Below are 27,833 nucleotides of genomic sequence, written 5' to 3'. Positions count from 1 at the left end.
GTGTTGCCTCTGGAGCAGTAGCAGGCACTGCCTCTGCTTGGGTATCTACTTCTTGCACATGTCCTTGATATTTGTGACACATCGAGGGTAGTGGGGGGGATTATTTTTTAATTATTTTATTTTTAAAGAAAGGGAAGAGGCAGACTGTAGAGAACGCATTTATTGAGTGCAATAGGAAGCCATCTGATACAGACCCTCTGTCTGATTGGGCTGCTGGATCCACCTTGGAAAGGCTGAAAAACCATCAGCTCTAACAACCAGATGAAAATTAAAAGGTGAGGCTGGCATAGTGTGATGCAGTAGGTTCATGTGCAGCCACCTTGCACAGGGGATGGACCCCCTGGAGAGCAGCACCTGACACGCTGTGCTCTTAGATAACAGGAAGGTCTTCGGTGAAAGTGCTTGGAAATTGAGCCCCCTTTTGAGGCTGTTTTCAGTGTTTTACCCCTGATCCCAAAGCGCAGGGAAAGCATCGTGGAGTCCTTGTGCAGGAGGAGGCACATCAACTGGAGGGGAAACCCCAACCAAAGGTGAGACAAGAACCGGGGAGGCAGGGGCAGGCTCACACACCAGAACCTGCTCAGGAAGAGTTAAATGCTTCTTGAAGGCACGGTGCAAAAAAAAGAACAAACCACAGGACTGGTTTCTTGACGTAAGTCTAAAACTGACCCAGTCCCACCTGCAGCCCTGGACGCTGCAGTGGACTTTATTTACCCACATGCAGCTTTGGCTCAAACATGTTCTAGCCTTTGCACTCAGATGAACAGCCCCGAGAGGAGAGGGAGCTCTTGGTTGTGTCAGTGCTGCAGAAGTCTTCTGAGTCAAAAACACAAGGAAAACCCAAACAAACAAACAAACAAAAAACCCCACAAAAAAAAAACCAAAACACCCCCCCCAAAAAAAATAAATCCCAAAACCAGCAACAAAAAAAAAAAAAAAACCACCAAAAAAACCCCCTCAAAAAAACCAAAACAAAACCCCCAAAAAATCAACAAAAAAACCCGAAAGCAAAACAGGGCAGGTCCAGCATCAGATAAGAGGCAGATATAGGAAGAGGTAGGCAGATGCTGCTGCCAGGGAGACCTGCCACTGCTGCTCCAGTTGTGAGCTCTAATGCAGAACGGTGGCAGCTGCTGCTCCAGGCAGGATTCCTGCCCTCAGCACGCTCCTCGCCCACTCCTGGGCAGCTGCAGCACACCAGGAGCTGCGCTGCTGCCCCAGTTTTTCCCACTGGCAGAGGGCAGCGAGAGGCCACGCAGTGCACCCTGAGCCAGGGAATGAGGGTCCTGCACCCGGCACTGGGTGAGAACAGGTAAAGCCAAGGGCTGAAGGAAGCTTAGAAACTTACTCAGGCTGATGAAAGTGCCTGTTGCTCCCAGGCTTGCTCTTCCTTTGTGTTCACTGATGGATCACAGGTCCCTTTATGGACACTGATGTTGGGCAAAAGGGCTTTTGAAAGATGCCAAACATCTGCCTAAAAATCTCAATGCTCTCCCCATCAGCCGTGTAAGAAATCCCAGGCACCATTCCCATCTCCAAGCACAGGTGCTGGGGCCATGCCTGTCCCTCGCCTTCAGGCAACTCCCAGCCCTCCTGTGCATGATGCTGTGGCTGGAAAGCGCTCAGCTGCAGCCTTCTGCTGGAGTCTCCACTGCTGGAGGATATAAAGCCCAAGGCAGAGCCAGCCAGCTCATCAACAGGCTTCCCACAGGGTTTAGTGGCCTTTGGATCAAGCCCTTAATTAATAACTTAGTTATTCACGTTTCTCAGCAATCACAGTCCCATGTGCAACCTCCACATTGAGCATAGATCTCACCACCTCCATTTTTTTATAAAATAATAAAATACATTTCTATATATTTATATATATACTGAGAAAACTGTACATTAATGTATGCAAAAAAAAAGCTTCAGAGGCTGTCATGGGTAATGCTGTACAAACAAAAGGCTATACTTTGCTATCATGGTACCAAATGTTACCAGTGAAGGATAGACACAAATAGGTGCAGGAAGAAGCATTAGGTTACCCCAAACCTATGCAGCTTTTGTAGAAAAAGCCCAAACAGAACAAAATAACAATCTCCAGTGGACACACAAGTTGCTAGAGAGCCTGGAGCATGCATAGATGGAAATGGTGATGCTCTATAAATCAGGATGTCATCAGCTGGGATCTTCTCAAAACTGATGGTCTGAGAATAAATCATCCTGTTCCATTTATCTGGGAAGGCTGGAGCCATCGAGACACCTGAATTTTGGCAGGTGTGTTTGGATGGATGGACATTGAAAAATGGTATTGGAGTGAGTGGTGATTGTTCCTGGAAGACATCACTGTGGACACTGCAGAACTGAGTCTCTGCAGAGTAGGAGAGGGTGGCCAAGTCCTGAAGGATGAGCGCAAGCCTGATGACCCAACTGTGACAGAGCTTTGAGTGTGCTGGGCTCCAAAGCAGAGGTCCAGAGCTTGAAGTGCCATGGAAGGTCTCTGCCCACAGGAGCTTCCGGGGCACCACAGCAGCATCTTGGACTATTCCACAAAGTCCTGCCATCTGAACACGAATGCCCCACTGGCAGGCAGCCTGCCCTGACTCAGGCCTCATAAAACTGCCTCTCCATCTGTTTGGTGAGGGTCCCACTGGACATCATGGTCCGGCTCACAAACTCTTTGGTGACCTGTTTGGTGAGGGTGCTGCTGGCGCTCTCTACTCTCTGGGTTGTCAGGAGCATGCTGTCTGCAATGAGAAACTTGGTGATCAGGACACCGTGCTAAGTACGAGGTCACAGGGAATAGGATCTGCTCTACCTGATGATTTCTGTCAGAGATTTCTCCTTAAATATCACTTTAATTGATGGAAAACCTCTCCAAATCAAGTGACTCAGTACTTAGCTGTGTCAGTCAATAAGATGGATCTCCTAATAGCTCCTAAACTCTCCATGTTGCAGCATGAACCCATGAGTTGCTGAACTCAGATGGGACAACTACATTGATGTAATTGCAGATGGTCATCACACTTCTTTTTTTCTGCTCTGAAGAGATCTAATCTTGCAGGAAGAGTTAAGATTTGATCCCTAATGATAGTCCTGGGGGACTCTGAAAACTCAGCATTCCTTCTATGACTGGGCAGCACATGAGGAAATGACTGCAACTGCCTCTGGGGCAGAGCAGGGACATGGTGCAGGAAAGGGTTTGGTCCTCTTCATTAATCCTGCTGATGGACCCTCCCTCCCTGCCTTTGACACTTGAAGTAAAAGCATCCTTAGACCTTTGGACAAGCAGAGTTATTCTTTGCTTTCCAAGGGTTTCAAAGAAGACAGTGGGCCCCTACCTGTGAAGTGGGGATCCAGAGAGGAGTGGCTGATGCTGGTATTGGTGATGTATTCTGCTGGGAAGTTGTACACTTCCTCTCTCATGTACTGCTGTCCTCCAAACTGGGAGAAAGTGCCTTGGGAGAAGAAAAAGGGATGAGTCAGTCAGGAAATGACAAGAAGCATCCAACCCCTCAAACCTGCACAGTGAGCACCAACAGTCAGCTCAGGAGATTTCTCTTGCTGACATCAGAGCCAGGTTTAGGAAGAACTGGAAGGACTGGGAAGGTCTTACACTTGCCCAATGCAAGAAGCTGCCTTCAGGTATGTGTACAACCAAGAAGTTTCATGATAAATTAAACATTGTCAGTTTCTTATGATCCTTCCACATTCAGTGCATCAGGACTGGGACAGTGCTCACAAGGCTCAGCATTGTCTTCATGGAAGACAATGTCTGTACGTCTTTAATGAAAAATGGAGTCACCACCAGAGCTGGAAAGGGATTCCAGGAATTGTGTTCACTGCTCTGAGAGGTTTCTTAACTTTGCACCTCCACAAAGACATGGTACTACTGTACCTCCATCCTGAGATTCAATGGTGATGATGCCTTCTCTCTCTGGCCCAAAGCCTTGGGTGGTCTTGGCTTGTACTTTGAACTTGTATGGGACATTCTCATTGAGGTGGGGCACAGTCAGGGTAGTTTCAGAATTGTCTCCTTCAACATAGATATTCCTGGGCTCTCCTAATCCACACAGAGATACCAGCGGTGAAGACAAACAGGTCTGTTCTAGTCGCTCCAAATACAATCCCCCTGACTCTGGCTGCTGTCTTGGCTTTCCCTAAGCTTTATGCCGCCCTCAAACTGTATGATCACATCCAGTTCTACTAAGGGTTAAGGCAACCCTATTTTAGTACAGTGGTGATCCACAACAAAAAGCCTCCACTGGGTTTGGACTGTAACAAGCTACAGGTCCTTCCTCTTCCCACCACATTTTTTTACACCAGACCATGCTGTGACACAAAGCGTCATGGTCCAGCAGCTCCCAGGCCTGGAATCAGGCTCATGCCCCCATTTTGTCTGCAAGCAGACAACTTTGTTGCTGGTCGCAGCAAAAATGCAGCAAGTTGTTGCGTTTGTTGGAGGCATCTTGTGCTCTATGCAGGGAACTGGGCTTCCATGGCCTGGTACCATACCTCCTCCATGCAGCATCTCACAGGTAACCATGTAGCCCAAGATGGACCCATTGGGCTTGCGGGGTCTCTCCCAGCTGAGCTGCAGGGAGTCAGGGCTGAGGGCAGTGAACACAAGTGGCCCAGGAGCACTGGGTGTGCTTAGCGTGAAAGGTGAACCTGCAGGAGCACGAGTAAGAGGTCAGTATCACAGAAGGTGGTGAGGAGGAGCCAGGGAGGGATTTGCACACAACATTTAGGAAACGAGCTGCAAGGTCTCAGCAACTGTCCTGGTTTCAGCTATAACAGTTATTTTTCTTCCCAGTAGCTGGTGCAGTGCTGCATGCCCACTATATAAACTGGGGGAAGCTACCCAGAAGGAACTGATTGCTGCTTGGGTCAGTCTGAGTATTGGTTGGCGGGTGCTGAGCAATCATATTGTGCATCACTGCTGGTTAGTGTTTTTTTTCCTTTCCCCTTTTTGTTTTATATTCTCTCCCTTGTTATTTCCCTTATCATTAATATTAGTAGTTTCATATTATGCTTTAGTTACTGGACTGTTCTTATTTCCACCCATGGGTTTTACATTCTTCTGATTCCCCTACCCATCCTGCCCTGGGGGTGAGTGAGTGGCTGCCTGGTGCTGAATTGTCGGCTGGATTCAAACCACAACAGCTACCTAGACAGCTAGTGGAAGGTGGGTGCATGGGGAAGAAAGCCCTATTCCTAAATGAAAGAAAGGAAAGGAGAACTCAGGATGTGGTAAGGGGAGAGGAAACCAGCAAGGTCAGCACTGCAGACAGCAGCAGAGACATCAGTGTCACCCTTCTCCTGCCCTGCACCCACCTCACCTGGTACAGGGCTGAGCGGGCTCTGCGGGTCCACCTGGGACTCTATGGTGATGACTCCTTCCCTCTCCGGGCCCCAGCCTTCCTCACTCTGCGCCTTCACCTTAAAGATATAGGAGTGGTTGGGCAGCAGGTCCTCTACCACCACTGAGTTCTGGCTGGGGTTGGGGATGGTGAGTCGGTGAACCTCTCCTGGAACACACAAAGTGGGATGTCAGCACCATGTTGCAGATACAAAGACAGAGCTATGGCTTTTGCTTAAACTCTATCTCAAATGAACCATCTGGAAAAGTCATCCCTGGCCACCTCCATCACACCTCACCACCAACAGCCTGTAGGGCAGGATAAGATGCTGTTCCAAAAAGGCTTGGGATAAACAGCAGCTTCTTGAAAACAAAATGATTTTTCAGCCAAAGAAAATTACATTTTCACTAACACTGCCCCAAATCTCATGTAAAAATAAGATATTTTCATTCAAATTCTTTGACTTGAATGACCTTTGACTGAAATGTTTGGGCTGGTGGAGAATGATTTCAAGTGTTTTTGGAGGAGGGATGACTCCTCAAGCAACCCCAGGAATTGTCCCCCCAGCAGAAACAGAGAATAAGAGCTGTGAGGTAGCTGAGATGCTTCCTCAAGGCTGGAGGAAAAGCAAAGTTGGGGACCAGTTCCTGAATTCCAGAATGGTTGGGACTGGAAAAGACCCCTGGAGGTCATTTGGTCCAACCCCCTCTGCTCAAGCAGGATCACCCAGAGCCCATTGCCCAGGAGAAGACCCAGACCAGATTCTCCAGAAACTCCCACCACCAAGTGCCTGGTGGACAGTGGCACCTGCCCACTGACCTCCATTGAGGAGCTGGTAGTGCACGCTGTAGCCCTGCACCTCCTTCTCGCAGTGCGGCTCCTGCCAGCTCACCTTCAGGGAGGTGGGTCCCAGGGCAGAGAACACCAGGCGTGTGGGGGTGTCGGGAACCCCTAGCCGCAGCCTGGAGTCTGAAGGAAAAAGGCAGCATCAGGGTGGAGATCTGGGGGAGAGGAGGGAGTGGCACACACAAGCATGGGATGGTCCTAATGGTCCATGGAGAACGTGGTGAGATGTTATCTCTGCAAGCTGGCCCACTACAACCCAGGACTGGCTGGCTTTGCACACCTACAGTGACATCCCATGGCCTTGGGGTGCCGGCCTTGAGTGGCACAAGTTAAGGTAAGCTTTGTGCCCCTGTGGTAGAGAAACCAGAGCAGGGGTCCAGGTGTTGCATGTGGCCCTCTTCACTCACCCTGAAGCACCTTGCCCACTCTGCCATAAGCTTCACAGATATCTTCACATGTAGCTCAGTTAGCACTGGCCCTAGTCTATAGCTGAAGCAGTCCAACACCTCCAGGGACTGATCAAGGGTATGGGGCAGCTGGGACCAGGGCTCATGTTTAGCACAGCAGCCTCCCAGGTGCCACTCAGGAACTGAAACCCCTCATTGACATGGACTTTCCCAAGGAGCTTGCAGAGGGACATCTCATATGGAGCACATGTTCTCCCCAAGACTCCTCCAAAGACCTGTGGGGTAAGATTGAGAACAAGCAGCTTGTTAGGAATGAAGAGAATGGGGATAATGAGCTGCTCAGCTCATTAGAGCACGGTGGTGGTGAGTGTTAAGCAGCCCAGGTGGGTTGAAACACAGCTGAAGTCACCTGCGAAGGGAAAGGTGGTGTGATGGAGGCTCAGGTTGGGTCAGGAAGATGACCAGTGTGGCACACAGCAAGCCATGGAGAGAGGGTTTGGGGCAAGCAATGGATGGCAACAGCTCATGGTGGTCAGTGGCTTGGCTGTTATGGTATGCATGGCTGGGAAGAGACACTGGGCAAAGCTGTACCTATGTACTTGCAAATCCCTGCAGACCCATCAGTCATGATTATAGAGTCCCGACAGCCAGTGCTGGGGTAGTAACCCTTCACCTTTGCCCTGCTCCTGAAACCCACATCCTGGGGCCGCAGGATTGTCCTCCCAGCATCTTCACAGATGGGAGGGAAGAGTGTCCCTGGGCAATCTACAGAAGTGGTGCAAGACAAAGAGAGAAAAACACCATTGGAGACTTCAGAGCAGGTTCAGCCCAGGTGCTGGCTCCTGCAGAGTAGGGGTTTTTAAGGCTCAGATTTGAAGAGTCTTATAACAACCTTCTGTCAGCACCAGCTGATGTACACCTGTGGAGCCAAAAGGCAACCACGCTGCTAGACAGAGTAAGAAGTCACACATGCACTTCCCAGAGCGCTTTGTGGTGTGAGGATAAGAATGTAGCTCCCTTTCTCGAGCACGCTGCACATGAGGGATGGGAACCATTTCCAGGCTAGTCTGGTAGCAGGCTGGCCTTAGCAAAGCACCTAAACATCAGTGGTGAGGACATGACCTTACAGATGTCTGGTTCATAGCCCCCTTAGCAGTGAACACAGTCGTCACACCAAAAAGACTTGTAGGGCATGGGTCCAAAGACAGTAACAGGGGTGGAAGGGAAGGACAGGTCCATCATCACAGTACTCACCGTGCCCCATCAGCATTGTGGAGTAGTCTCTTGTCAGCGAGGAGCTTCCCATCACTCTGTGCTCCTGCTGCATGTGTGAGCTCAGCTGATGGTAGCTGGTGTTCATTGTCCTGGTCAGTGTGCCACTGCCACTGCCAGGGAAGGACAGGTCTACCCGGCCGTTCAGCAAGTGTTCTGTGAAAGAGGGCACACTGTGAGGAACATGGCTATGGACAGGGCTGCTGCTCCAGTTTCCATGGGAAGAAAGCAGGAGGCATCATGGTGCACCCTGCCTTGGCTGCATCCCAGCTTCAGCCACGCTGGAAGGTTGTTCTGGAGCACTACATCTAGAAAAAGCCACCTAAGATGATGATGTGGAAGTGAACAGGTAAACAGAGACTTTGCCCTACACACGGCACCAGACACCCCCATGGTGCCCAAGGTAACTCCAGACCTCGGCCTCACTGGGGCACTGTCTTGTGGTTCTTGCCATGTTCTCTCACATCTTTCTTAGACGCAAGCACAAGTATATAATTTCAGATAAAAAAAAAGGTAAAAAAAGGAAAACAGCCCTTTATGGAGGCAGTTTCTCCAAATCTCACTCTGGATCCCATCTCATCTGTATCTGAAAAGCAAACTCTGCTCCATTGTTCTGGTCTTTGAAGAGCCCCCAGCCCTTCTCAGCAGGCCAGGAGAGATCAGTCCAGCAGATCTGCCCTAGAAGCTCAGGGCACTTAATTAAGGTGAGGAGCTGCCTTTGCAGGTGCCACTTAGGAGGTATCATCTGAGTTTTCTCCTGCCTTGAAGGTCCAGCCTTTTGTAGAAGCAACTTGCTAGCAACTTGTTAGGCTCCCAAGTCCATGCCGAGATGGGGGTTACCTTGACACTCTTGTGAGCAGACACACCAGGACAAGGTTTTTGAAGCAGACTACAGTATGTGAACAGTGCATCATGCCAACATAAGGATGGGCACACAAGGGGAGGAAGGGGACACGTACTGCGGCAGACCCCAGCTGCCAGCCCCTTGTCTCAGAGCAGGACGAGACAGGACACTCAGTGCCTTAATGAAGCTGCCCTTCACCTGCTTGGGGACAGGGCGTCCCGCTCCTCCTCAGGCTGCCAGTAGCCACGTCGCTGTCCTCCTCATGGAGGAGACCCTCGGTGTCTGAGGAGAAGCAGCTGCTGCCAGAGAGGCGGGGAATGGTTTCAGCTGGGAGCCTCCAGGTGATGCGTCGAAGATCCAAGTCTTCTCCCAGCAGCGGCACATATTTCCACCTGGAGCCTTTTGGGACAACGCAAGCACTGGTGTTGGCATGATCTGCAGGGTACAGAGTGGGCTGCCCACCGCCTTTGTGGTGCTTGCTGGGGAGGGAAGGGACAGGCACCAGTGGGAACAACAACCCTTCAGAGCCTGTCTCGCCAAGTGGGCTGATGAGTTCAGGCAGGGCAACCATTGTGTGACTGGTAGAAGGAAGATGGTGGGAATGCAACATGCATGGTGTTCCTCAGCCCCAGGGCTCTTTCCCAGCCCTGTGTCCATCACGACAAAAGGTGAGAGTCAGACTCGCACCACACGCCTGTCCCTGTTATGAGGAGTCTTGCAACAATTGTCCTCTGCTCAGGAGAGGTTCCCTCAGTCCTCGATGTGTGCTCAGTGGTCCCATTACCTTGCTCTCTGACAGGACCAGGGACTCACTGCTTGATCCCAGGCCTTGGAGAACCTCCCTAGGGAAGACCCTCCAGATCCTACTGACAAGCCTCATCATTTCACTTATGGCACATCTTCCCATTGTTGTCCCAGTACAAGACAAGGAAGCCAGCCTTATTCAGAGAGTGAACTGATGGAGGAAGAGAGGCCAGTGCCTTCCCAGCACCTTGTGAATTCCCTCCTGTTGGCTTGGCCAAGACCCTGAGCATCCAAGGGACTCAGAGGTCTGACTTGCCAGTACTTGCTTGCTGACAGGAGCTCTTGTGGTCCAGACAAATGGCAATAGGAAGGGAAGGTGAACAGGGAGGGCCATGAAAAGCTCTCCCACCACATACTGAGATTTCTCTTTGCCTCAAGGCTAAGAAGGGAGGCACTGGTCTTATTTACACTGTGACTAGTCAAGTGTTCCCATGGATGCAGCTACTGTGCTTTGGTTGATCTCCACCATCTCTGTGACTTGGATCTCTCCATCTCCATGAGGAGGAAAGGAGCAGTGAAACTCATTGCTGAAAGCTGCTGTTAAGGAAAACAAATGTTAAGAATGACCTTGCAAAACCCAGAGCAATGTACCTGAATCATCAGAGACACTGGGATGCTTGCTGCCAGCTGCAGAGCGAAGCACATCTGCACTGTACATCAGGTAGCTGTCGTAGTCCTCACCTCCCTCTGCATCAATGATGGGGACATCAGGGATGATGGGGACTGGAGAAGAGGTGGGAAAAATGCCATTGGACAAGCAGCTCAAAACCACCCAGGCCTCCCATACTTAGGCTGGCCTTCAGCGTTCACCAGGATGGTGGTGGAGCTGAGCAAGCAGGACATGGAGAAGCAGCTGGGGTAATCGGGAGCACACTCCAGTGCTGCTCCTGCCCCCACCCAGGGGAAGCAGTAACTCACTGGACATCGGGCGCTTAGGCTGCGTGGCAAGGTTGATGGTGGCTTCTCTCTCAGGTCCCCAGCCAGCACCATTCCTGGCTTTCACCATGTAGCGATAGGGCTGGGACTCCCGCAGGTTTTCTATCAGCACCATGCGCTTCTTTGGGTCTTCAACCAGCACCTTCTTCATTGGGCCAATAGGTACTGCAAATACAGTATGCCTGTCACCCATGAGGCCATGAGACACAGAGGATCCCACAACACCCCATCCTTGGCCAACAGGCTCACTGAGGTTTGCTGCCAGGACACAGCCTGGCTCTGGAACAAGGTGCAGAAGCTGTGTGGGCTGATCACAACTGGCATGACATCGCCTCGGAGGACTTCCCAAACCAAATGTGGAGTCAGCCTAGAGCAGAGGTATCTTTTTCCTGCTGTGTCACCGAATAGCATCTTCCTGACATCCTAGCTCTAGAGTCTAGACCTATGAACTAAGATTTTAAGATGAAAAGCAACACCAAAACACTATGGAAGTGAATGGGAACTGAGAGTGCTCCAGGCTTTGTAGGGTTAAATCCCAAATGGTGATTTTCCTGTGCTCCTCCCATCAAGAATCGACCCCCTCAAGAAACATGCTTGGAGCCATTCTGATTCTGCTGCTGCTTGGGACTAGCTCAGCCTCTGGAAAGTGTACTTCAGCTCCTCAGCCTGGCTGAACTGCCCTGGTCAGAAAATGAGCTCTTACTGTTGTCCTCGTTGACAAGTCCATAACTGACTTCATAAGCTGTGATCTCCCCATTGGTTTCTGCAGGCTCAGCCCAGCTCAGCTGTGTCACAGTGGAAGACACAACGTTGAAAGCCAAGCGGCCGGGCTCACTGGGGACTGGAAAGGCAAGAGCAAAGGGTTCAGGTTACTGTGAGTCAGGAGCCAGTGCGCAGAAATGCCCAGAGCTCCCCAGATCATAGCTGGGTTGCAGTGGGAAGCACCCAGTGCTTGTCCCCAAGACCATCAGAAGCTCAGGGCTGGAGCCCTGAGCCCATGCTGGATGCACCAGCACCAGCTTGCTCCCACATAGTGGGAAACAAAGTGTAGATTGGCTCACCGTCCTCAAGCGTGCGGCAGTGGATGATGTCAGAGTAAGCACCTTCACCCATGGCGTTGTAGGCAGAGACTTGCATCTCGTAGTCGCAAAAGGGGTAGAGGTTACTCAACTCTACTGATGGTGCTTTGACATCGATAAGATGGGCTTCTGACTCGGGGTCCCCTTGGATCCAGTATTTCACCTGGCAAAGCAACAGCAAGTCATGATGCCTTCGAATCCCGATCACAATGAGTGAGAAATTCCCCATCTCTTATTAGATCTTCTCTGGGAAACCCAATGTGTTGTGCCATTCCTCTGAAGTGAGAGGCCAGAATGATGTGTGCATTTCATAGTAAGTGATGGAAAGGGAGATGAACCCCCTAGGAATCTTTCCTGCAAATTCCACATCCACCCAACAATGGTTCCTCAGGGATGGAGGGGGCTAGAAGGGATGAGCTTGTTTCCTCCTTTGGGCATCTGCTCCCCATGTTTTTGGCACAAATGACTGTGTGTGTGAAACACCTGCAGGATAGGACTCACACCCTGCCCAGGGATTCACTCACTCCTCACCTTGTACCCCAGGGGTTTTCCTGGTGGAGGAAACCAGCTGAAGCTGATTTCCCTGGAGCTGAGAGCATTGGCATTGGGGTTAAGTGGTGCACTCAGGCGGCCTTTTGGGGACTGGGAGATCTGGCCCAGGCCAGTCATCGAGGGGATACCATCCACCACCTCTGCAGGCACAAGGAAGAAAGGACACATCAGTGCTAGTCCCCCACATGGTACAAAAAGAAGGAAGTGTGCCTCTCTTCAGCACTTGTCCTGCCACCCCAAGCAGCAATTCTCAAAGCATTTCTGAGGGGTAGATCCCCATTAGAGCAAAGGGAAACTGAGGCATTTCCTGATAACATCCCACAAAGCCACACGGCAAGCTGGTTTGAGAGTTGGGCTCAGAACCCCAGGTCCTGCACCCTCCTGCTGCTCCTTACAGACTGCCTAGGTAGGAAGAAATTAAGAGACCACCTTCTTTCCTCTGAAAATCTTTAGCTCTGTCTGAATGTATTTAGTAGTGCTTCAGCCGGTTGAGCAGTTGCCCTGTGCAGACATAAGGGAACAAAGCAATGGGCACAGCCTTCTGAAGTCATCCGGTTGCTTCTGGAAACCCACCAAGTCCAGAAGAGAGCTCTTTGGAGCCTCTCCGGCCCTGGTGCCTGCCCCTGAAATGGCCCTCGTTGGTCCAATGTCAAGGGGCTGTCTCGTACCCCCAGTATTCATGACCAGTACTGTGATAAATACCTTTATGTTATCAACCCACTTGATGCCAATACTTTTGTATTTTCGCATATAGTTTTGCTTGTCCAGCCACAGGAACCACAAGCACAGCTCATGGCAATTCCCACCTCTCTCCTATTTTAATAGCTTTTTATTCAGCTCTCCGAGGAAAAGAAATGAAGGATCCATTCGTATTTCCTTTTGCGAGGTAGATTATCCCTCCTCTTTCTACCCACTGTATATACCCACTAACGCCTCTAGAGGGAGGCCCAAATCTACCAGCCGGAACTGGAGGAACCTTCTCATTGCCACTTTTTGGATGAAGAGCAGGGCTGAAGCTCCGTACACCACCTCAGGGAAGGCTGGTCCGGTGGGGGGGCCCCCACACCCCCTGCTACCGTTCCGCACTGCCTGGCTGCCCACCCCTACCTGGGTCGGCGATGGTCACCGTGGCCTGGGGGTAGCGGCCGATCTTGGCACCGTACTTGGGGTGGAGGAGATCGATGGCAAACTGCTTGAGCTGGAAGTTGTGCAGGAGGGTGTCTATTTCAGTCAGCTCCAGCAAGGGGACCTGCACCTCCTTTCGGGTCTCCCCAGGCTGGAAGACCAGGTCACCCTCTGTGAAAATATAGTCCTGGAGGAGAAGGAAACGGTGCATGATTGTAACTCACAGCATCCATGAGAAGATTCCAAGGCAGAGAGCTTCCCCTCAGTGAATCCTCACATGCCTTCTAGTGCCCTTAGTTCAGGGGGCAGCCTCTCAGGTTGCTGAGGCACAGAGAGCAACGGGTGGAGGAGAATATTTGCCCTAGTGCTAACCTCAGTCTTGGGTCTCCCCTCTCAAAGCCACATCCACTTTGAGCCTGATCAACTGCTCTTTCACAGTATCACAGTATGTTAGAGATTGGAAGGGACCTCAAAAGATCATCTAGTCCAATCCCCCTGCCGGAGCAGGAACACCTAGATAAGGTTACATAGGAATGTGTCCAGGCAGGTTTTGAATGTCTCCAGAGAAGGAGACTCCACAACCCCCCTGGGCAGCCTGTTCCAGTGTTCTGTCACCCTCACTGAGAAGAAGTTTCTTCTCAAGTTTAAGTGGAACCTCTTGTGTTCCAGTTTGTACCCATTACCCCTTGTCCTATCATTGTTTGCCACTGAGAAGAGCCTGGCTCCATCCTCATGACACTCCCCCTTTATATATTTATAAACATTAATGAGGTCCCCCCTCAGTCTCCTCTTCTCCAAACTATAGAGACCCAGCTCCCTCAGCCTTTCCTCATAAGGGAGATGCTCCACTCCCTTCATCATCTTAGTTGCCCTGCGCTGGACTCTCTCCAGCAGGTCCCTGTCCTTCTTGAACTGAGGGGCCCAGAACTGGACACAATATTCCAGATGCGGTCTCACCAGGGCAGAGTAGAGGGGAAGGAGGACCTCTCTCGACCTACTGACCACCCCCCTTCTAATACACCCTAGGATGCCATTGGCCTTCTTGGCCACAAGGGCACAGTGTTGGCTCATGGTCATCCTGCCATCCACTAGGACCCCCAGGTCCCTCTCCCCTACACAGCTCTCTAACAGGTCGTTCCCCAACCTGTACTGGAACCTGGGGTTGTTCCTGCCCAGATGCAGGACTCTACACTTTCCCTTGTTATATTTCATCAAGTTTCTCCCTGCCCAACTCTCCAGCCTGTCCAGGTCTCGCTGGATGGCAGCACAGCCTTCTGGCGTGTCAGCCACTCCTCCCAGCTTAGTGTCATCAGCAAACTTGCTGACAGTACACTCAATTCCCTCATCTAAATCATTGATGAATATATTAAATAATACTGGTCCCAGTACTGACCCTTGAGGCACTCCACTAGATACAGGCCTCCAACTAGACTCCGCCCCATAGACTACAACTCTCTGGCTTCTCTCCTTCAGCCAGTTCGCAGTCCACCTCACTACCTGATCATCCAGGCCACACTTCCTCAATTTAGCTATGAGGATGCTGTGGGAGACTGTGTCAAATGCTTTGCTGAAGTCAAGGTAGACCACATCCACCGCTCTGCCATCATCCATCCACAATGTTATTTCCTCATAAAAGGCTATGAGGTTGGTCAAGCATGACTTCCCCTTGGTAAAGCCATGTTAACTGCCCCTCATAACCCTCTTATCCCTGACATGCCTTAAGATGGCATCAAGGATAAGGTGTTTCATCACTTTCCCAGGGATGGAGGTGAGGCTGACCGGTCTATAGTTACCCGGGTCCTCCTTCTTGCCCTTTTTGAAGACTGGAGTGACATTTGCTTTCCTCCAGTCCTCAGGCACCTCTCCCGTTTCCCAAGACTTGGTAAAGATGATGGAGAGTGGTCTAGCAATGACTTCCGCCAGTTCCCTCAGCACCAGAGCCCAGTTTCTTCCCAGCCCTCAGGGCCCACACATTCCTGCCTGCCAAGGTCAGGAGCATCACCCTTACCCTGCCATTCTTGGCGGTGAGATCCCGGGTCCTGTAGGTGACTTGGGATTTCCCATCGTCTATGATCTCCCGGAGGACAGGGATCTTGGCCAGCTTGTCAAAGCGACTGTGGGAATAGGCTGGCTGCAAGAAGGTGATGAGGCTGCTGGCTGAAAGGGGCAGGAGAGAAGAAATGTGTAGAGCAAATACATGAAGAATCACATTACAAACACGCAGGTGCACACAGAGTTCCTATCACCCATGAGTGTGCAGTGTGTATGAAATATTATTGCATGGGCTACAGACTTCACTCCTGGCTTGTTTTTCCTGCTCTAAACAACTAGATGGGAAGCAGAGGGAAACTGTCCCAAGCACAGCATTAACAGCACTTTATTCCAGCAAATTATGAACTGGAGCAGTAGAGACATACAGTCAACCTTAGACCTTCCATGGAATTGTAATGGTCAAATGTTTAAGTCTCTGTCACCAGGGATGACAACCTTCCTTTGAATGCTTTAAAAGATGCTCTAGTTTAGATCCAGGTGAGTTAAGATAGGAGTCACCAAGTAAATCTCTGGTCTGTGATCAGGGGGGAAGCTCAGATACACAGGCTGAGCCTTAGAAACCACGAGCCCATCTGGACATAGGACACCCAAACACAAGCCGCCTTCATCTCTTGCCACGGTCGCAGCACTTCACCTTGTTCTTTGATGATGGTGATGCTGACAATCCTGCGTCCAATCTCTGCAATGCCAGTAGGGACATCAATGGCCTCCACCTGCAGCTGCTTCTCATCATCATCATCCTCCCTAATGAAGAGTGGGACACGCACATCCACCAGCTCCACAGCCTCTTGGAACTCCACCATCCCGTGAGCATCTGTGGGAAGGGGCAATGGTGAGCTGTGGGAAATGCCCTTCCTTGCCCAGCTAGGAGGCAGCACCGGGCTCTGCTCCCTACCTTGGTCCGAGGTCACAGTGTAATAACCTGGTGAAACCTTCAGGTCATTGAAAGCCTCATGGGAAACATGCTTTTCCATCACTTTGATGATCTCTGGCTTGGCTGAGCGAGGGGCAGTGAGCACTGTGTCCACAATGGTGTGGTCCTGCCTGTGACCGGTAGGAAGAGAGAGCCAGGTAAGAGCTGACGCCACGGTTGCTCATCTCATGTAGCAGCCGGAGGGGCTAGTGAGTACCCCACACGTGTGTGGATGAAGAGGGAGGAGCAGCACAAGGGAGGGCTGCAAATTTCTCTTACCTTTTCCCAGAATTGGGCTGTAACCTGGGAGGAGGGGAAAAAAAACCAACCAACAATCAGAGTGACTAATACATTTGTGGAGACAAAGTTGGGTGTGAATCGCAGAATCACAGCCCTGTGCAGGTCTGAGCTGCAGCAGCTGCCCTGGGGGTGCCATCCCAGCCTGCAGAGCCCATGGCCCCATCACGTGTTTCCTCCTGCCTGGCTGCTCCCTTTAGCCCTGGGTTTCCTAATGCGATGAGGAATGTGCCCAAAGGGAAGATCACATCTCATCAGAGCTGTGGGGAGGGAACAACACTCCCTACTCAGTGCCAGCATCCCCAGACTCCTCTGTTCTGCACCAGGCACTTGGAACTCTGTATAGTGCTGAAACTTTGAAGTCAGTGGGAATTCTCTCACTGAGAACTATGTGACCAGGATTTGTCCTTGGCTGTAGGAGTCTAAGGTCCAAAGCCAGATGCAGCTGGGACCACCCGTACAGATGGGTGGGCTCTGCTCTGCAGCCCCAAATGCATTGCACTGCACTGGGCTCCTGCTTGTGCTGGGGGTGTCTCACAGCCCATGCTCCCACCCAGCATCCCAAATTTCACACCCAGCCCTGTGGTCCACTCCCTCATCAGCAGGGCCCTGGGGGAACCTTGCCCCAAAGAAGATCTCTCCCCCAGTGACTCACCTGAACTTGGTCTGCTGGAGCTTGTGGCAGCCAGGGATGTGCTTGAAAACCTCATTCAGCTGCAAGGAGCAAGAGGGACTTTCACAACATACCCCTTGCTGAAGGGACGTGTTCAGCAAGCAGAAGCTGCTGCCAGCGAACACAAGAGTGGGGTCCCTCCCAGGTCCTTCCCTCTCACCCTGCCACACCAGGCAGACCAACACATGGTTTCTCCCCAGAACATGGCAAGAAGCTGCGAACCAAAGCCAAATAGGAGCTTCAAACCACATGTTCTGAAGCAAACTGCAATTCTCATCAGATGCTTTTGATAATTCTCACAATTGTGATCTTAAAATTTGTGCTTTCTTTCAGAAAGAAGAAATATTGCCTCTTCTTTTCAAGTGCTGTCTGGGTTCCCAGGGAAGGGGCACTCCTCCTTCCTCAGCATTGCAGACAGCCCTCAGCATGGCTGTGCCCCAGTGCCACCCCGAGCCCCCTCATGCCCAGCTCGTACGTTCTCCTCCACTTCCTTGTGCAGCTGCTCACACTCTCGGGTGTCCGGCTTCAGCAGGTTCTGCGTGAAAAGCCGGGTCAGCCTCAGAGACAGCCCGTAGGGAACTGGAAAGAGAAATTTCCTAAGTCAAACTCCTTCCTTCTTGGGTCAGAGAAATAACGCAGCCAAAAGCTGGAAGTATGAGGACACACATTGATGCTCAGTGTCCAGATCTCATGTTGCTAGCACCCAGCAAAGAAAACCCTCCAAGAACTAGAGGGCTAACTAGGAAGCTCTCTGCCAGATTCAGCAAAGGAACAGTGTCCAGTGGTGGCTCTGGACTGATGAAGCAGCAAAATCAAGGCTGAGTCATTGAGCTAATTAGAGTAAGACACATGCAGGCTACATCCACCATGCAGCCAGGCTGCCAGGAGGTCTCCAAGGCTATGACCTGCTCTGCTACAAGGCTAGACACAGGAATGTGCTGCTCAGCTTCCCACAGGATGGAAATGGATATAGGAAGAACTTTGCATTTGGGCTTGGAGGTAATGCCATGGCTGCTAAAGCTGGGGTCTTGTCCTTTGTGGCACCCACAGCACCTCCTCCATGTGCTATTCCTCAGCTGTGGCACTCACTGAGATCTTTGGGGTTGGCGGCAGCGAGGGAGGTGAAGCCCTGTTTATGAACATTGTTGTTGATCTTCCAGCGGACTGTGTCGCAACCCTTGAGGGACCCGCTGCGGATCATGGGGGTGTCCAGGTGGTCAGAGGACATGAGGCTGTGGCGAAGCATGTAGTGGTCCTCCTTGAAGCCAACAGTGCGACCTGCAGAGCCAGGGACAAGGTCAGACTCTAGGCAGACTGGGATAATGCCAGCCATCAACTTCCCAACACCGGAGATGTTGCTCTGGGGAGTCGTTAGGGCTTCCACTATGCCAAAGGTGTTGGGATGCCAGGAGTGGAGAGGGCAAGGGGTGTCCATGAATGTGGAGAACAGCAGCTAGGTATTACAAGGGACACTGTTCAGGGGAGAGCCAGCAGTGGCATTCCCAGTAGGGCACACCAGACTGTGGGGCAGGAAGGAGCAGTAGAGCAGCAGCTCAGTGGCTTCTTGGCTCAGGCTCTCTGCCAGGAGCTTTTCCCCAGATCCACCTCTCCAACTCAGAGAAGAGGAGGAGAGATACTTATCCCAGCACCATCCCCAATCCAGGAAGACAGTGAACACTACAGATCCCTCTTCCTCCAGTTCAAAGGGTTGGTACCTTGTGCACAGCAGGGAAGCAGGGCTAGGCAAGCCTAGAAAACAAATGCCAAAGACACAATCACTGTGTGGCCAAGAGCAAAAAACCCCACATCTTCAGCTGGGAGGATTCCCATCAGCAGGGATGGGTGGGCAGTAGACAGACGGAGCTCTGGAATCTGGTTGTAGCCAGATATCCCTTGGGTGGGGGAAATCCCATCACAGCTTGTGCCAGCTACAGCAGAGGTGCTGGATACCACTGGGACTCAGCCCCTGTCGATGTGGTCATGTTGGAGGCTGGGTTGGTTCTGGAAATTTATGACCGTTTTGGCCTTTATGTGGTGCTTTCCCAAAGCTGGGACAACTGTTTTGAGGCCCTCACCTTGCAGCAGGCACAGAACTTCCAGCAGAGCAGCAGCAGCAGCCCCAGGAGCAGGATGAGGAAGATGAGCAGTGGGATGAGCCAGAGGAAGTTCCCCGGTGGGCACTCTGTAAGTGACAGCAACGTCACACCCGGGGTGTGCAGGGAGGGACTGGGGAGGCAGGGACAGAGGGGAAAGGCTGGACTACAGCTCTCTGAGGGCTGGAGCAGCCTGGTTAAGCACTCACTTAATGTTCACAATGAAAAGTGCTGTTCAGGGAGAACTCTGGGCACCCTGTGCAGCACCTCACCATCATCACAGAGAACTTGTGCCTAAGAGCTCATCTCAATCTCTCCTCTGCCAGCTATCCCACCTCTCTGCTCACATCCAGCCATCTCTATTCAGCTTCTCACATCAATCCCTGCCCATGCTAGCAGTGAAAGGCATTGATGTCTAAAGGTGCTGGTCTCTGCAGATGCTGCTCTCCACTCCTTGCAGTTCATGTGACAGCCAGTCACCCACCCCTGTCCTGCAGGAAGGTGGGCAGGGACATACTACCTGAAGCTGAGCCTTCCCAGGGCACAGCAAAGGGACAAAGCAGGGATCAGAGGTGCTGTGGAGCAGGTCACTGTTGAATCAGACCCCAGGCTGGACACCCTTTCTGAGAGGTCCCTGCTCACCTTTTTTCTTCTGGACATGGACAGTGGTGTTGGGGAGGACATTGGGATCTCCCTCCAGGGTGTAATGGTATGTGCAATCGTCCTCCTCATCCTGGAATGAGCAGTATTCACTGGCCTCCTCTGCAGAGGTAGAGGAAATGGTTGCAGTCATCAGGACCAGGAAAAGCTTAGGGAGCTGCCCCACATGCTCACACATATGGGGAAGGGCCCACAGGAGACACACCACGTGTGTCTGCACCCAGCCTGATACCTTTCTTTAGCTCTTCCACCATCTGGAGCTGGAGGTGGCACGTGCTGCAGTTCCCTTTCATATTGCCTGTTCCCCAGGCCTGGCAGCGAACACAGTCCCGGATGCTCTCACACACAGCCTGGAAGCCCTGGGCAGAGACCGAGGTTGGGCCGTCAGGAGATGGCCCAAGGGAGGACACCACCTCCAAAAGGCAGAGCTGGAGAGGCAACACTGCATCCTCACCCCGGTGCCAGGGCAAGGGCAAAAAGAAGAATTACAGTGAACATGCAGTTAATGAAGGATTTATAAGCCCAGGAGCCCAGCACAGTAGCTCCAAAATCTCTTACACCAACAGCCTGCATTGGGCAGTGATTAGATGTTCTCCAAGGGTTTTAGGTGGCCTTTCCAAAATATTACTAAGCCAGGTTTCTCCAGTCCCCCTGTGAGATTAGCCCATATTTGTCAAAGGGGAAACTGAGGAAACAAACCATGAAATGTGGGTGTTTTTTCCGGTCTTGGGGCAAATTGGAACAAGCCAGGAGCTGAGCTTCAAACCTCTGCCCTTCACCAGTGTGCAGATAAACAGGCATTCAAGAGTTGCTGTTGGTGAACAGCAAGCTCCAGTGAGCTGCGGGTGAACAGCTGCTACAAAGCAGCTCCCGTAGTAGACCCTTCCTGGCCACCGAAGGCAGGATAGGAAAGGCTAACTCCTCCTCAGGATTTTGTTCCTGACCAAGATGGGCCTTCATGTCTGCTTTGCCTTCCTTCCCTAGAGCATTGCACAGGAGAAGCGATAAATCCAGAGGGATCCCAGGCTGAGCCTCACCAGGGAGTAGCTGATTTCGCAGGTGGAGCTGGTGTACAGCGAAGCCTTGTCACAGATGCATCTGCCACATTCACATCTCCCATGGTTATTGCAAATACCCTGGGAGGGAAGAGGGGACAGTCAGGGACCAAGAGCAACTACAGATGTGCAGCGCACTGGGGGTCAGCAGGGTGCCAGCTCCCAGTGGCCCTGAGCAGCAAGGCAGTTTGCTGCAGCCCTGGCCGGTCTGACTGGCCCCATGCTGGCAGGGCAGCACCTACCCCTCTGCTGTCGATGCAGGTGTCGTTGCTCATGGGGCATTCGCAGCCTGGCCCCTCCCAGCCGCTCTCACACACACAGGCACCCTTGGAGCAGCGGCCACGATCTGCCACGTAGGAGGAGGAATTGCCCAGGGTCAGAGCTCTGCTGTTCCCCCAGCCCTACCTGCAGCTCCGCTGCCTTCTCTGGGGTACAAAAGGGCTGCAAACAGGCTCCAGTGCACCCCCCCTGCACATTTGCAAGCCCAGAGTCTCCACAGCCCATCGCTGGTCACTCAACTCCCCCCCCCGTGCCAGTGCCACCAACCCAGGAACTCCCTGCCTATACCACCAGGACAGAGCAGGACATGGCGCACTGCAGGGCGGGCAGCTCCGGGGGGGCGGTGGGGCTGCTCTCACCATTGCAGAGGAAGCCGGAGGTGCGCGGGCACTGCAGGACGTCGTACTGACAGAAAGCCCCATCGAAGCGCTGCATCATGTCCTCGGAGTAGCACTGGCACTTCCCACACAGGCACTCGCCCCGGCCCGAGCATGGCTCCACGTCCCCGGGGCGGATGCAGACTTCATTGTTAGGTGAGGATGCTGGGGAGCAGTCACATGTGTCCCCTCGCCTGGTGGGGAGGAGATGGTGCTGAGAGAAGCAGGAGTAGAGTGCAAGACAGCAGGGTCCTGGGCAGGATACCCAGGGCATGGCCGTGTCACTGGGGGTCCCCAGAGCCAGCAGGAGCTCTGGGAGGGATATGGAACTGGACAAAGTCCTTACCAGCCAGGATGGCAGATGCACTGTCCACAAACAAAGTCCCCATGAAAGCTGCACATGGGTGAGTTAAACTCTTGTTGCTGTGAGAGAAGACAGAATGGACATTGCCGAATGGGCTCAGCTGCCCCCAAGACCATTTCAGGAGTTAGAAAGGCAGATTTGGAGCAAAGTTTAGCCCACAAGGCCGAGCTCTGCTATAGGACAACATGCCCAGCTTGGTGCAGTGACGAAGATCTCCTTGGCAAGGTTGAGCCTCTGCTGAGCAACAGTGAGGGGTGAAACAGGACTCACATGTGCCAGCCACGCATTCCCTCCCCAGGCTGCCCAGGAGGAGGACATCTGTCTGCAACACCCTTCCCCACCATGTACCTGTTCACAGGGACACATGTCACAGATGACAGAGGCTGTGATTTTGAGGCTGTCACTCAGGGACGTGGGTTTCACTTGGATAACTCCCTGCCGGTCTCTCTCAGGGAGGCTGCAGACATGCTGCCCGCCAATGTACTCAAGCGCCTTCACACGCACATTGAACTTGCCCTGAAGGAAGGGACACACCACAGGGGTGAACCAGCTCTGCTGGACCACAGCGTAGCCAAAACAATCCCAGGTGAAGAAGGAAGGAGGGATGCAGCTCAGTCACTCGCACATGCCTTCCCTGCAGGGCCATTCAAAGACTTACCACTTCCCCACGGGTGATGTGGAAGGAGCCAGATTCTGTCTTTTCGTACATCAAGGAGGTGAACTCTGTCTTCATGGCTTTGGGGACAAAGTCAGCCCGGATATCCATCTTGGTGCGGATGCGCTGGGTGGCAGAAAATAACCCCATGTTCAGCAGTACACCTGTGACCACACCATGGCCTGCCCAGGAAGGGCTGCATCCTGCCTGCTTTCCTGGGCAGGAGGTGCCCACCCTTCTGCCTTCCCTGGAAGTGAGAGCAAAGCCCCAGAGAGCACCTTTACCTCAAAGGCTGTGCGGAGCAGCTCCACAATGTTGGAAGAGTCCTCCTGGAGCACCCCGATCGCAGAGATGGGGAAATACTTGTGCAGCTTCTGCAGAGAGACAGGAACCCTTGAGCCAAGGCCTTGAGAAACCTCCTCTAGCACTGAAGTGGGCTCTGCCTTGAGCAGGGCATGGACCAGAGACCTCAAAGGTCCTTTCCAACCTAAACTACTTTCTAGCTCTGTGTTCCCACTGCTTTACAAGAAACAGACATCAACATGGGGAGAACTCTAGGACCCCAAATCCCTGCACCCAATAATATGCCCTGAGACCTCCCATGACCCAGAGCAGCCCCCTAATACACTGTGACACCCTTCCAAAGTATCAAGGTATTGGCTTAACACTTGGGGACAAGAGATGGGAGAACACTTTCTCCTCAAAGCTGAGCTGCAGGCAGAAGAGCAATAGCACTGGAGGAAAGATAAGCTCACACAGCATCACTGCCACAGTCTTCTCACCTCATAGTAGCTGTAGGAGTGGTTGGTGACAGCGAAGATGGGGATGATGTTGTGTTGGCCTAGCAGGCGCACCAGGGTGGGCACCGAAGGGTAGTCCTGTTTGGTATCATACACGTAGGTGCCATCAGTGTCTAGGTGACAGTGCTCATCATTTCTTGCCAGGATCCCTGCCAGAACGTTGGTTCCATCAGCTTCATAGTGAAAGGCAGATTCAGTGGAGAATACGAGCAGGTGAGTGCTGTCTTTCCTCCAGCCAATCTTATCCTACAGCCAGGGAGGTGGGGAGAAGGAGAGAAGGAACCTTTATCTGTGTCCCCCCAAACCACTGCACAGCACCTGCAGCCACTGGCAGGCCAGCATTGGCAGAAGTTAGAAGACCCAAGGGACAAGGCACCACCTCCACTTGTCAGCTAACACAACCAGCTACGTGGCTCTGGGAATCCAAGTCAACAGGTCTCCACTTCCCCATCTGCACCCCCAACACGTAGGATGTCTCCCAGCAGCTCTGTGCCAGTAATATACATAGAATCATAGAATCAGCCAGGTTGGAAAAGACCTTAAAGATCATCAGGTCCAACCATTACCCCAGCACTGGCAAGGCTATCATTAACCCATGGCACTGAGGCCTCGCCTACACAGTGTGCGAACCCTTGCAGGGACGGTGCCTGCAGCCCTGCCCTGGGCAGCCTGTTCCAATGCCAGAGCACCATTTCTGTAAAGAAATTTTTCCTAATATCCAATCTAAACCTCCTCTGGTGCCAGGGGCAAGCCCATGCTTTTCTGGATGTGTTTGGAGCTGTGCTCATCCCCCAGCCAAATGGCGAAGCCCAAGCAGGCTATTTTCCTCGGAGCAGAGTTTCACCACCACAGGCACAAAGGGGAACAAAGCAAAGAGCACACGCAGGTTGCCCAGTGAGCGGCTCCTGTGCTGGGGATCAAACACTACAGATACACACACAGATGGTCTAAGACCTAAGAAAAATTTGGAATGCAAAACAACTTGGCACCAGCAGCATGTGGCTGGGAGGGCAAGACATATAGCTGTGAATGTACAGCTGAACATACAACCTCTCAGGTTCCCAGCTGATCCTTGGCTGTCTTGTCAGCTGCCCAGCATGCTGCTCTTTGCTCATCACTCAATATCAAGAAGATCCACTGATTAAAAGCAGATCCCTGCCCACATGGCTCCTGCATCCCTGGCCACCATCACCTTGCAAACAGCTGTCTGCAGGATGGCATCAAAGCCGCCCTCAGGGGCATCAAGGTTGCCGGAGATACGCTCTTTCCTGAGCTCTTGGCTGAAGTAGTTGATATTGCTGGTCAGACGGATGACATTCTTGAATGAGAAGGGGGAATCAGCATTGTTCCAGGGCTCACGGAGCCTAGGAGAGAAGGGGAGGGCAGGGTTTGTGCAGCTGGCAGGAACAAAGGGATGCTTGGGTGCAAGGAAGGGACATGTGGGGACTCCTGGGGGCTCGGGAATCCCACAAGGGAAGACATGAACTTCAGTTGGCAACCATAAGCACTGAGAGGTAGAATGGGTGAAGGCAGAGATAGAGGAGGAGGCATTCAATCTGTTGTGGCAGAGCAGGGAGAGTCTGGAAACTGAGGACACTGCTGGCACTGGCATGGTGCTAATGCAAGCCCTGAGCACAAGGTGGGGAGGCCAGGGGAGACCTTTGCAATGAAGGGAGAGAGATGAGTGGAGGCTCTTGCACCACAGACATATCAGGAAAGCGATGGAGAAACAGATGGTGCCTGCCCTCCCCTCTGCTCCCATCCCAGGGACCCACTGGCCTCACTCACTTCTCAGGTCTCATATCTGTCTGAGGGGATGAGACTTTGTCCACAAACTTGCCAAATCCAATGGTGTAATTGGAGGTCAGGGCTTGCAGGAACTCCGCTGGAAGGAGAAGGGAGAGAGGAGGAGACACGTGAATAAAGAGACGTTTGTGAGGCTGCTGCTCCTGGGCATCTTTTCTGCTGGTCAGGTCTAGATTCCCAAACCGTCAGCTTCTAAGCCCTTTGGGTTTGTGGCTTGTCATTTTTGAGGTAGCAACCTATACTACCTTTGGTAGCCCCCTTTCCAAGGCTAGAGCTTCTGCAATAGTGCAAACCATACCTATCAGTTCAGGTGCCAAAGCTACTGCACAGATCAACTCTGCAGGGCACCAGCCCCCGTGCTGGGCTGAAAGGAGAGCACATCATGCATGAGGATCCCTGCACGACCAGGAGAAACAGCCCCCTCCTCATCTCCAAAGCAGCAATAATAAGAAATTCTAATTAAAACAGGCATTTCTCAGCTTTTTGCCAGTTGCATCCCTTTCTCTGGTGCTAGTAAGAACTCCCCACTGCAGGAAGGAGTGAGCTGCCTGCCTTCGTCAGCACAGAAGCTGGCTCCCCTATTCTCCCAGCTCTGGTCTCACCTAGGTTTTGGCCCATGCTTTTGAGGTTGTCCAGATCATCAGACATAGAGTAGGAGAAGTCCATGAGGATGTAGAGATCCACAGGGCTCTCCAAGGGCTGGAAGACATCCATGTTGAAGCTCATCTCCTCTCCAGCTCGCAGCCGCATGAACATGCCCTGGGGGGACACCTGCGTTCTCTGCAGGGATGTGTTGATACTGAAATTCTGTGAAGAAAGTGATGTGAAGGGGATGGACTCCACTTCCTATGCAGATACAATGAGGATGAGCCAAGGACTAGGGAGACATCTGGGAACTGGAAAGGCAGGGATGTTCACGCTCCCTTCCCTCATGTACAGCTGGGGACCAAAGGCAGCCTCCCCCATGTTCACATGTGCTCAGCTGGGCACCTGGCATTTTGCTTACATCTGTTCTGCCTGAAAAGCCACTCAGCCCTAAGCAATCAGGTCTGTTGTCAACAGGTTCATCAGCTAACAAAAGCAGAGCATTTTTTGAGTAGACCCTATATGAAGAGAGATCTGTACTTCGTATTCTTCCTGCTGAAGACTCTATAGGAGGATGAAGGACCTGAAGGACACTGGGAATGGTGGAGAAGCTGGGCAATGGGCTGTCTCCCCAGCACCCACCTGCTGGGTCTGCATCTCGCCCCTGGTGTACACGATGCTGGCCCCCCTGCAGCCGTACCGCAGCAAGTTCTCTCGCAAGTTGCAACGAGGCTCTTCAAAGCTCTGTCAACGGGGAAAGAACAACATCACAGCCACTGAAAGCAGCAAATCCTTAGTGCAAGGGGAAAAGGCACTTATCAGGAAACAGGGTCCTCTGCTGGGACCATTAGTGAACCTCTGAGAGCAGGAGTAAGGCAGAGAGATGGGGATGAGTCTAGCACAGAAGAGCCAGCGTCCCCCCAGAAGCAGGGAAATGAGATGATCAGTGAGTTGCTGGCTTGTCTGAAATAACACTCTGCCTCTATCCCTTGCACACACTGTTTCAGATATGGCACACCAGCCTTTTCTGCTAAACCCTGCATTACTGCAGGCTTGACCCAGACTCTCTTTCCTCCCAATTCTCCATACCAAAGGAAACCCACGTTTCAGCACTTCCCATCCGAATCAGCTCTTTGTAGAGAGAAGCAACAGCCAGGAGCTGACCCTGCTCTTGGGTCCCTCTCCCAGCTTCCACTAGAGGTGGTGGGATCCCTGTCAGCAGAGTGGGAAGTGGAGCCCCGGGCTCCCCTGCAAGGTCTTACCTCATCAGTGCAGAAGGAGCAGTCCTTATCCACTCGGATGCACTCAGTGCAGCTCTTTGCCCGGGACAGCACACAGCGGTTACCTACTGGGAAAGGTCAGGGCATCAGGAATGGAGAAAACCATGGAAGGGCATGAGGAAGGCTGATCTTGTTCCTGGGTGAGTCAGTGGAGTTTGTGCCTGGTTTGTTAGTGGAAGAAGGCTACAAAACGGCAGTGGAGTAGTGAGAAGGGCCCCAGATGCTAGGAAGATAGAAAACAGGAGGAAAAGCACACAACTGGTCTTATAAGGGTGGTGAGCAGCTGGCACAGGGTGCCCAGAGAAGCTGTGGCTGCCCCATCCCTGGCAGTGTTCAAGGCCAGGTTGGACACAGGGGCTTGGAGCAAGCTGCTCCAGTGGAAGGGGTCCCTGCCTGTGGCAGGGGTTGGAGCTGGATGAGCTTTAAGGTCCCTTCCAACCCAAACCAGCCTGAGATTCCATGATTATTCATGTGAGGACCAGCATTTCTGAAGCCCAGGAGGGTTGTGCACAGTCCCCATGAGATAGCACCAGGGTAGATCCAAGCAGTCGTACAGCTGCTGCACTCACTTTTGCTTCTTTGGCAGAGGCCAGTGGCACAGAGCAGGGACAGGAAGAACAGCCCAGCACACATCCGTGGCAGCACATCCATCCTCTTCCTCCTAAAACACATGGATTGCTATGTTGTTGAGAGCCAAGATGGAAATCGTCCTGGAGATAAGGGCAGCTCCTGCA

The 27,833-nt window shown here is 52.3% G+C and overlaps 1 protein-coding gene across 1 annotated transcript; it reads right to left on the bottom strand.

Annotated features, from left to right (window-relative positions):
• Positions 1–154: 154 nt before the first annotated feature.
• On the bottom strand, positions 155–27,771 carry ITGB4 (integrin subunit beta 4; the record flags this gene model as incomplete). The annotated part of the gene is made up of 38 exons (XM_080629380.1): positions 155–2,729; positions 3,324–3,440; positions 3,881–4,045; positions 4,498–4,653; positions 5,325–5,513; positions 6,165–6,314; positions 7,853–8,026; positions 10,110–10,241; positions 10,437–10,619; positions 11,158–11,295; positions 11,516–11,696; positions 12,065–12,225; positions 13,193–13,397; positions 15,219–15,367; positions 15,897–16,076; positions 16,158–16,306; positions 16,455–16,478; positions 17,128–17,186; positions 17,621–17,724; positions 18,235–18,423; positions 18,861–18,894; positions 19,221–19,327; positions 19,881–20,000; positions 20,131–20,257; positions 20,936–21,034; positions 21,196–21,299; positions 21,592–21,803; positions 21,956–22,032; positions 22,322–22,489; positions 22,632–22,754; positions 22,913–23,002; positions 23,411–23,674; positions 24,621–24,792; positions 25,217–25,313; positions 25,837–26,041; positions 26,462–26,563; positions 27,082–27,164; positions 27,669–27,771. The coding sequence occupies 38 exons, from the start codon at positions 27,769–27,771 to the stop codon at positions 2,587–2,589; spliced, it is 5,235 nt and encodes a 1,744-aa protein (XP_080485506.1). The 3' UTR covers positions 155–2,586.
• Positions 27,772–27,833: the final 62 nt, after the last annotated feature.

The sequence above is a fragment of the Psittacula echo genome, assembly GCF_963264785.1.
Source record: "Psittacula echo genome assembly, chromosome: 14".
Classification (NCBI taxonomy): Eukaryota; Metazoa; Chordata; class Aves; order Psittaciformes; family Psittacidae; genus Psittacula; species Psittacula echo.
The sequence above is the reverse complement of the archived record's forward strand: the minus strand, read 5'-3'. Positions and strand labels throughout refer to the sequence as shown.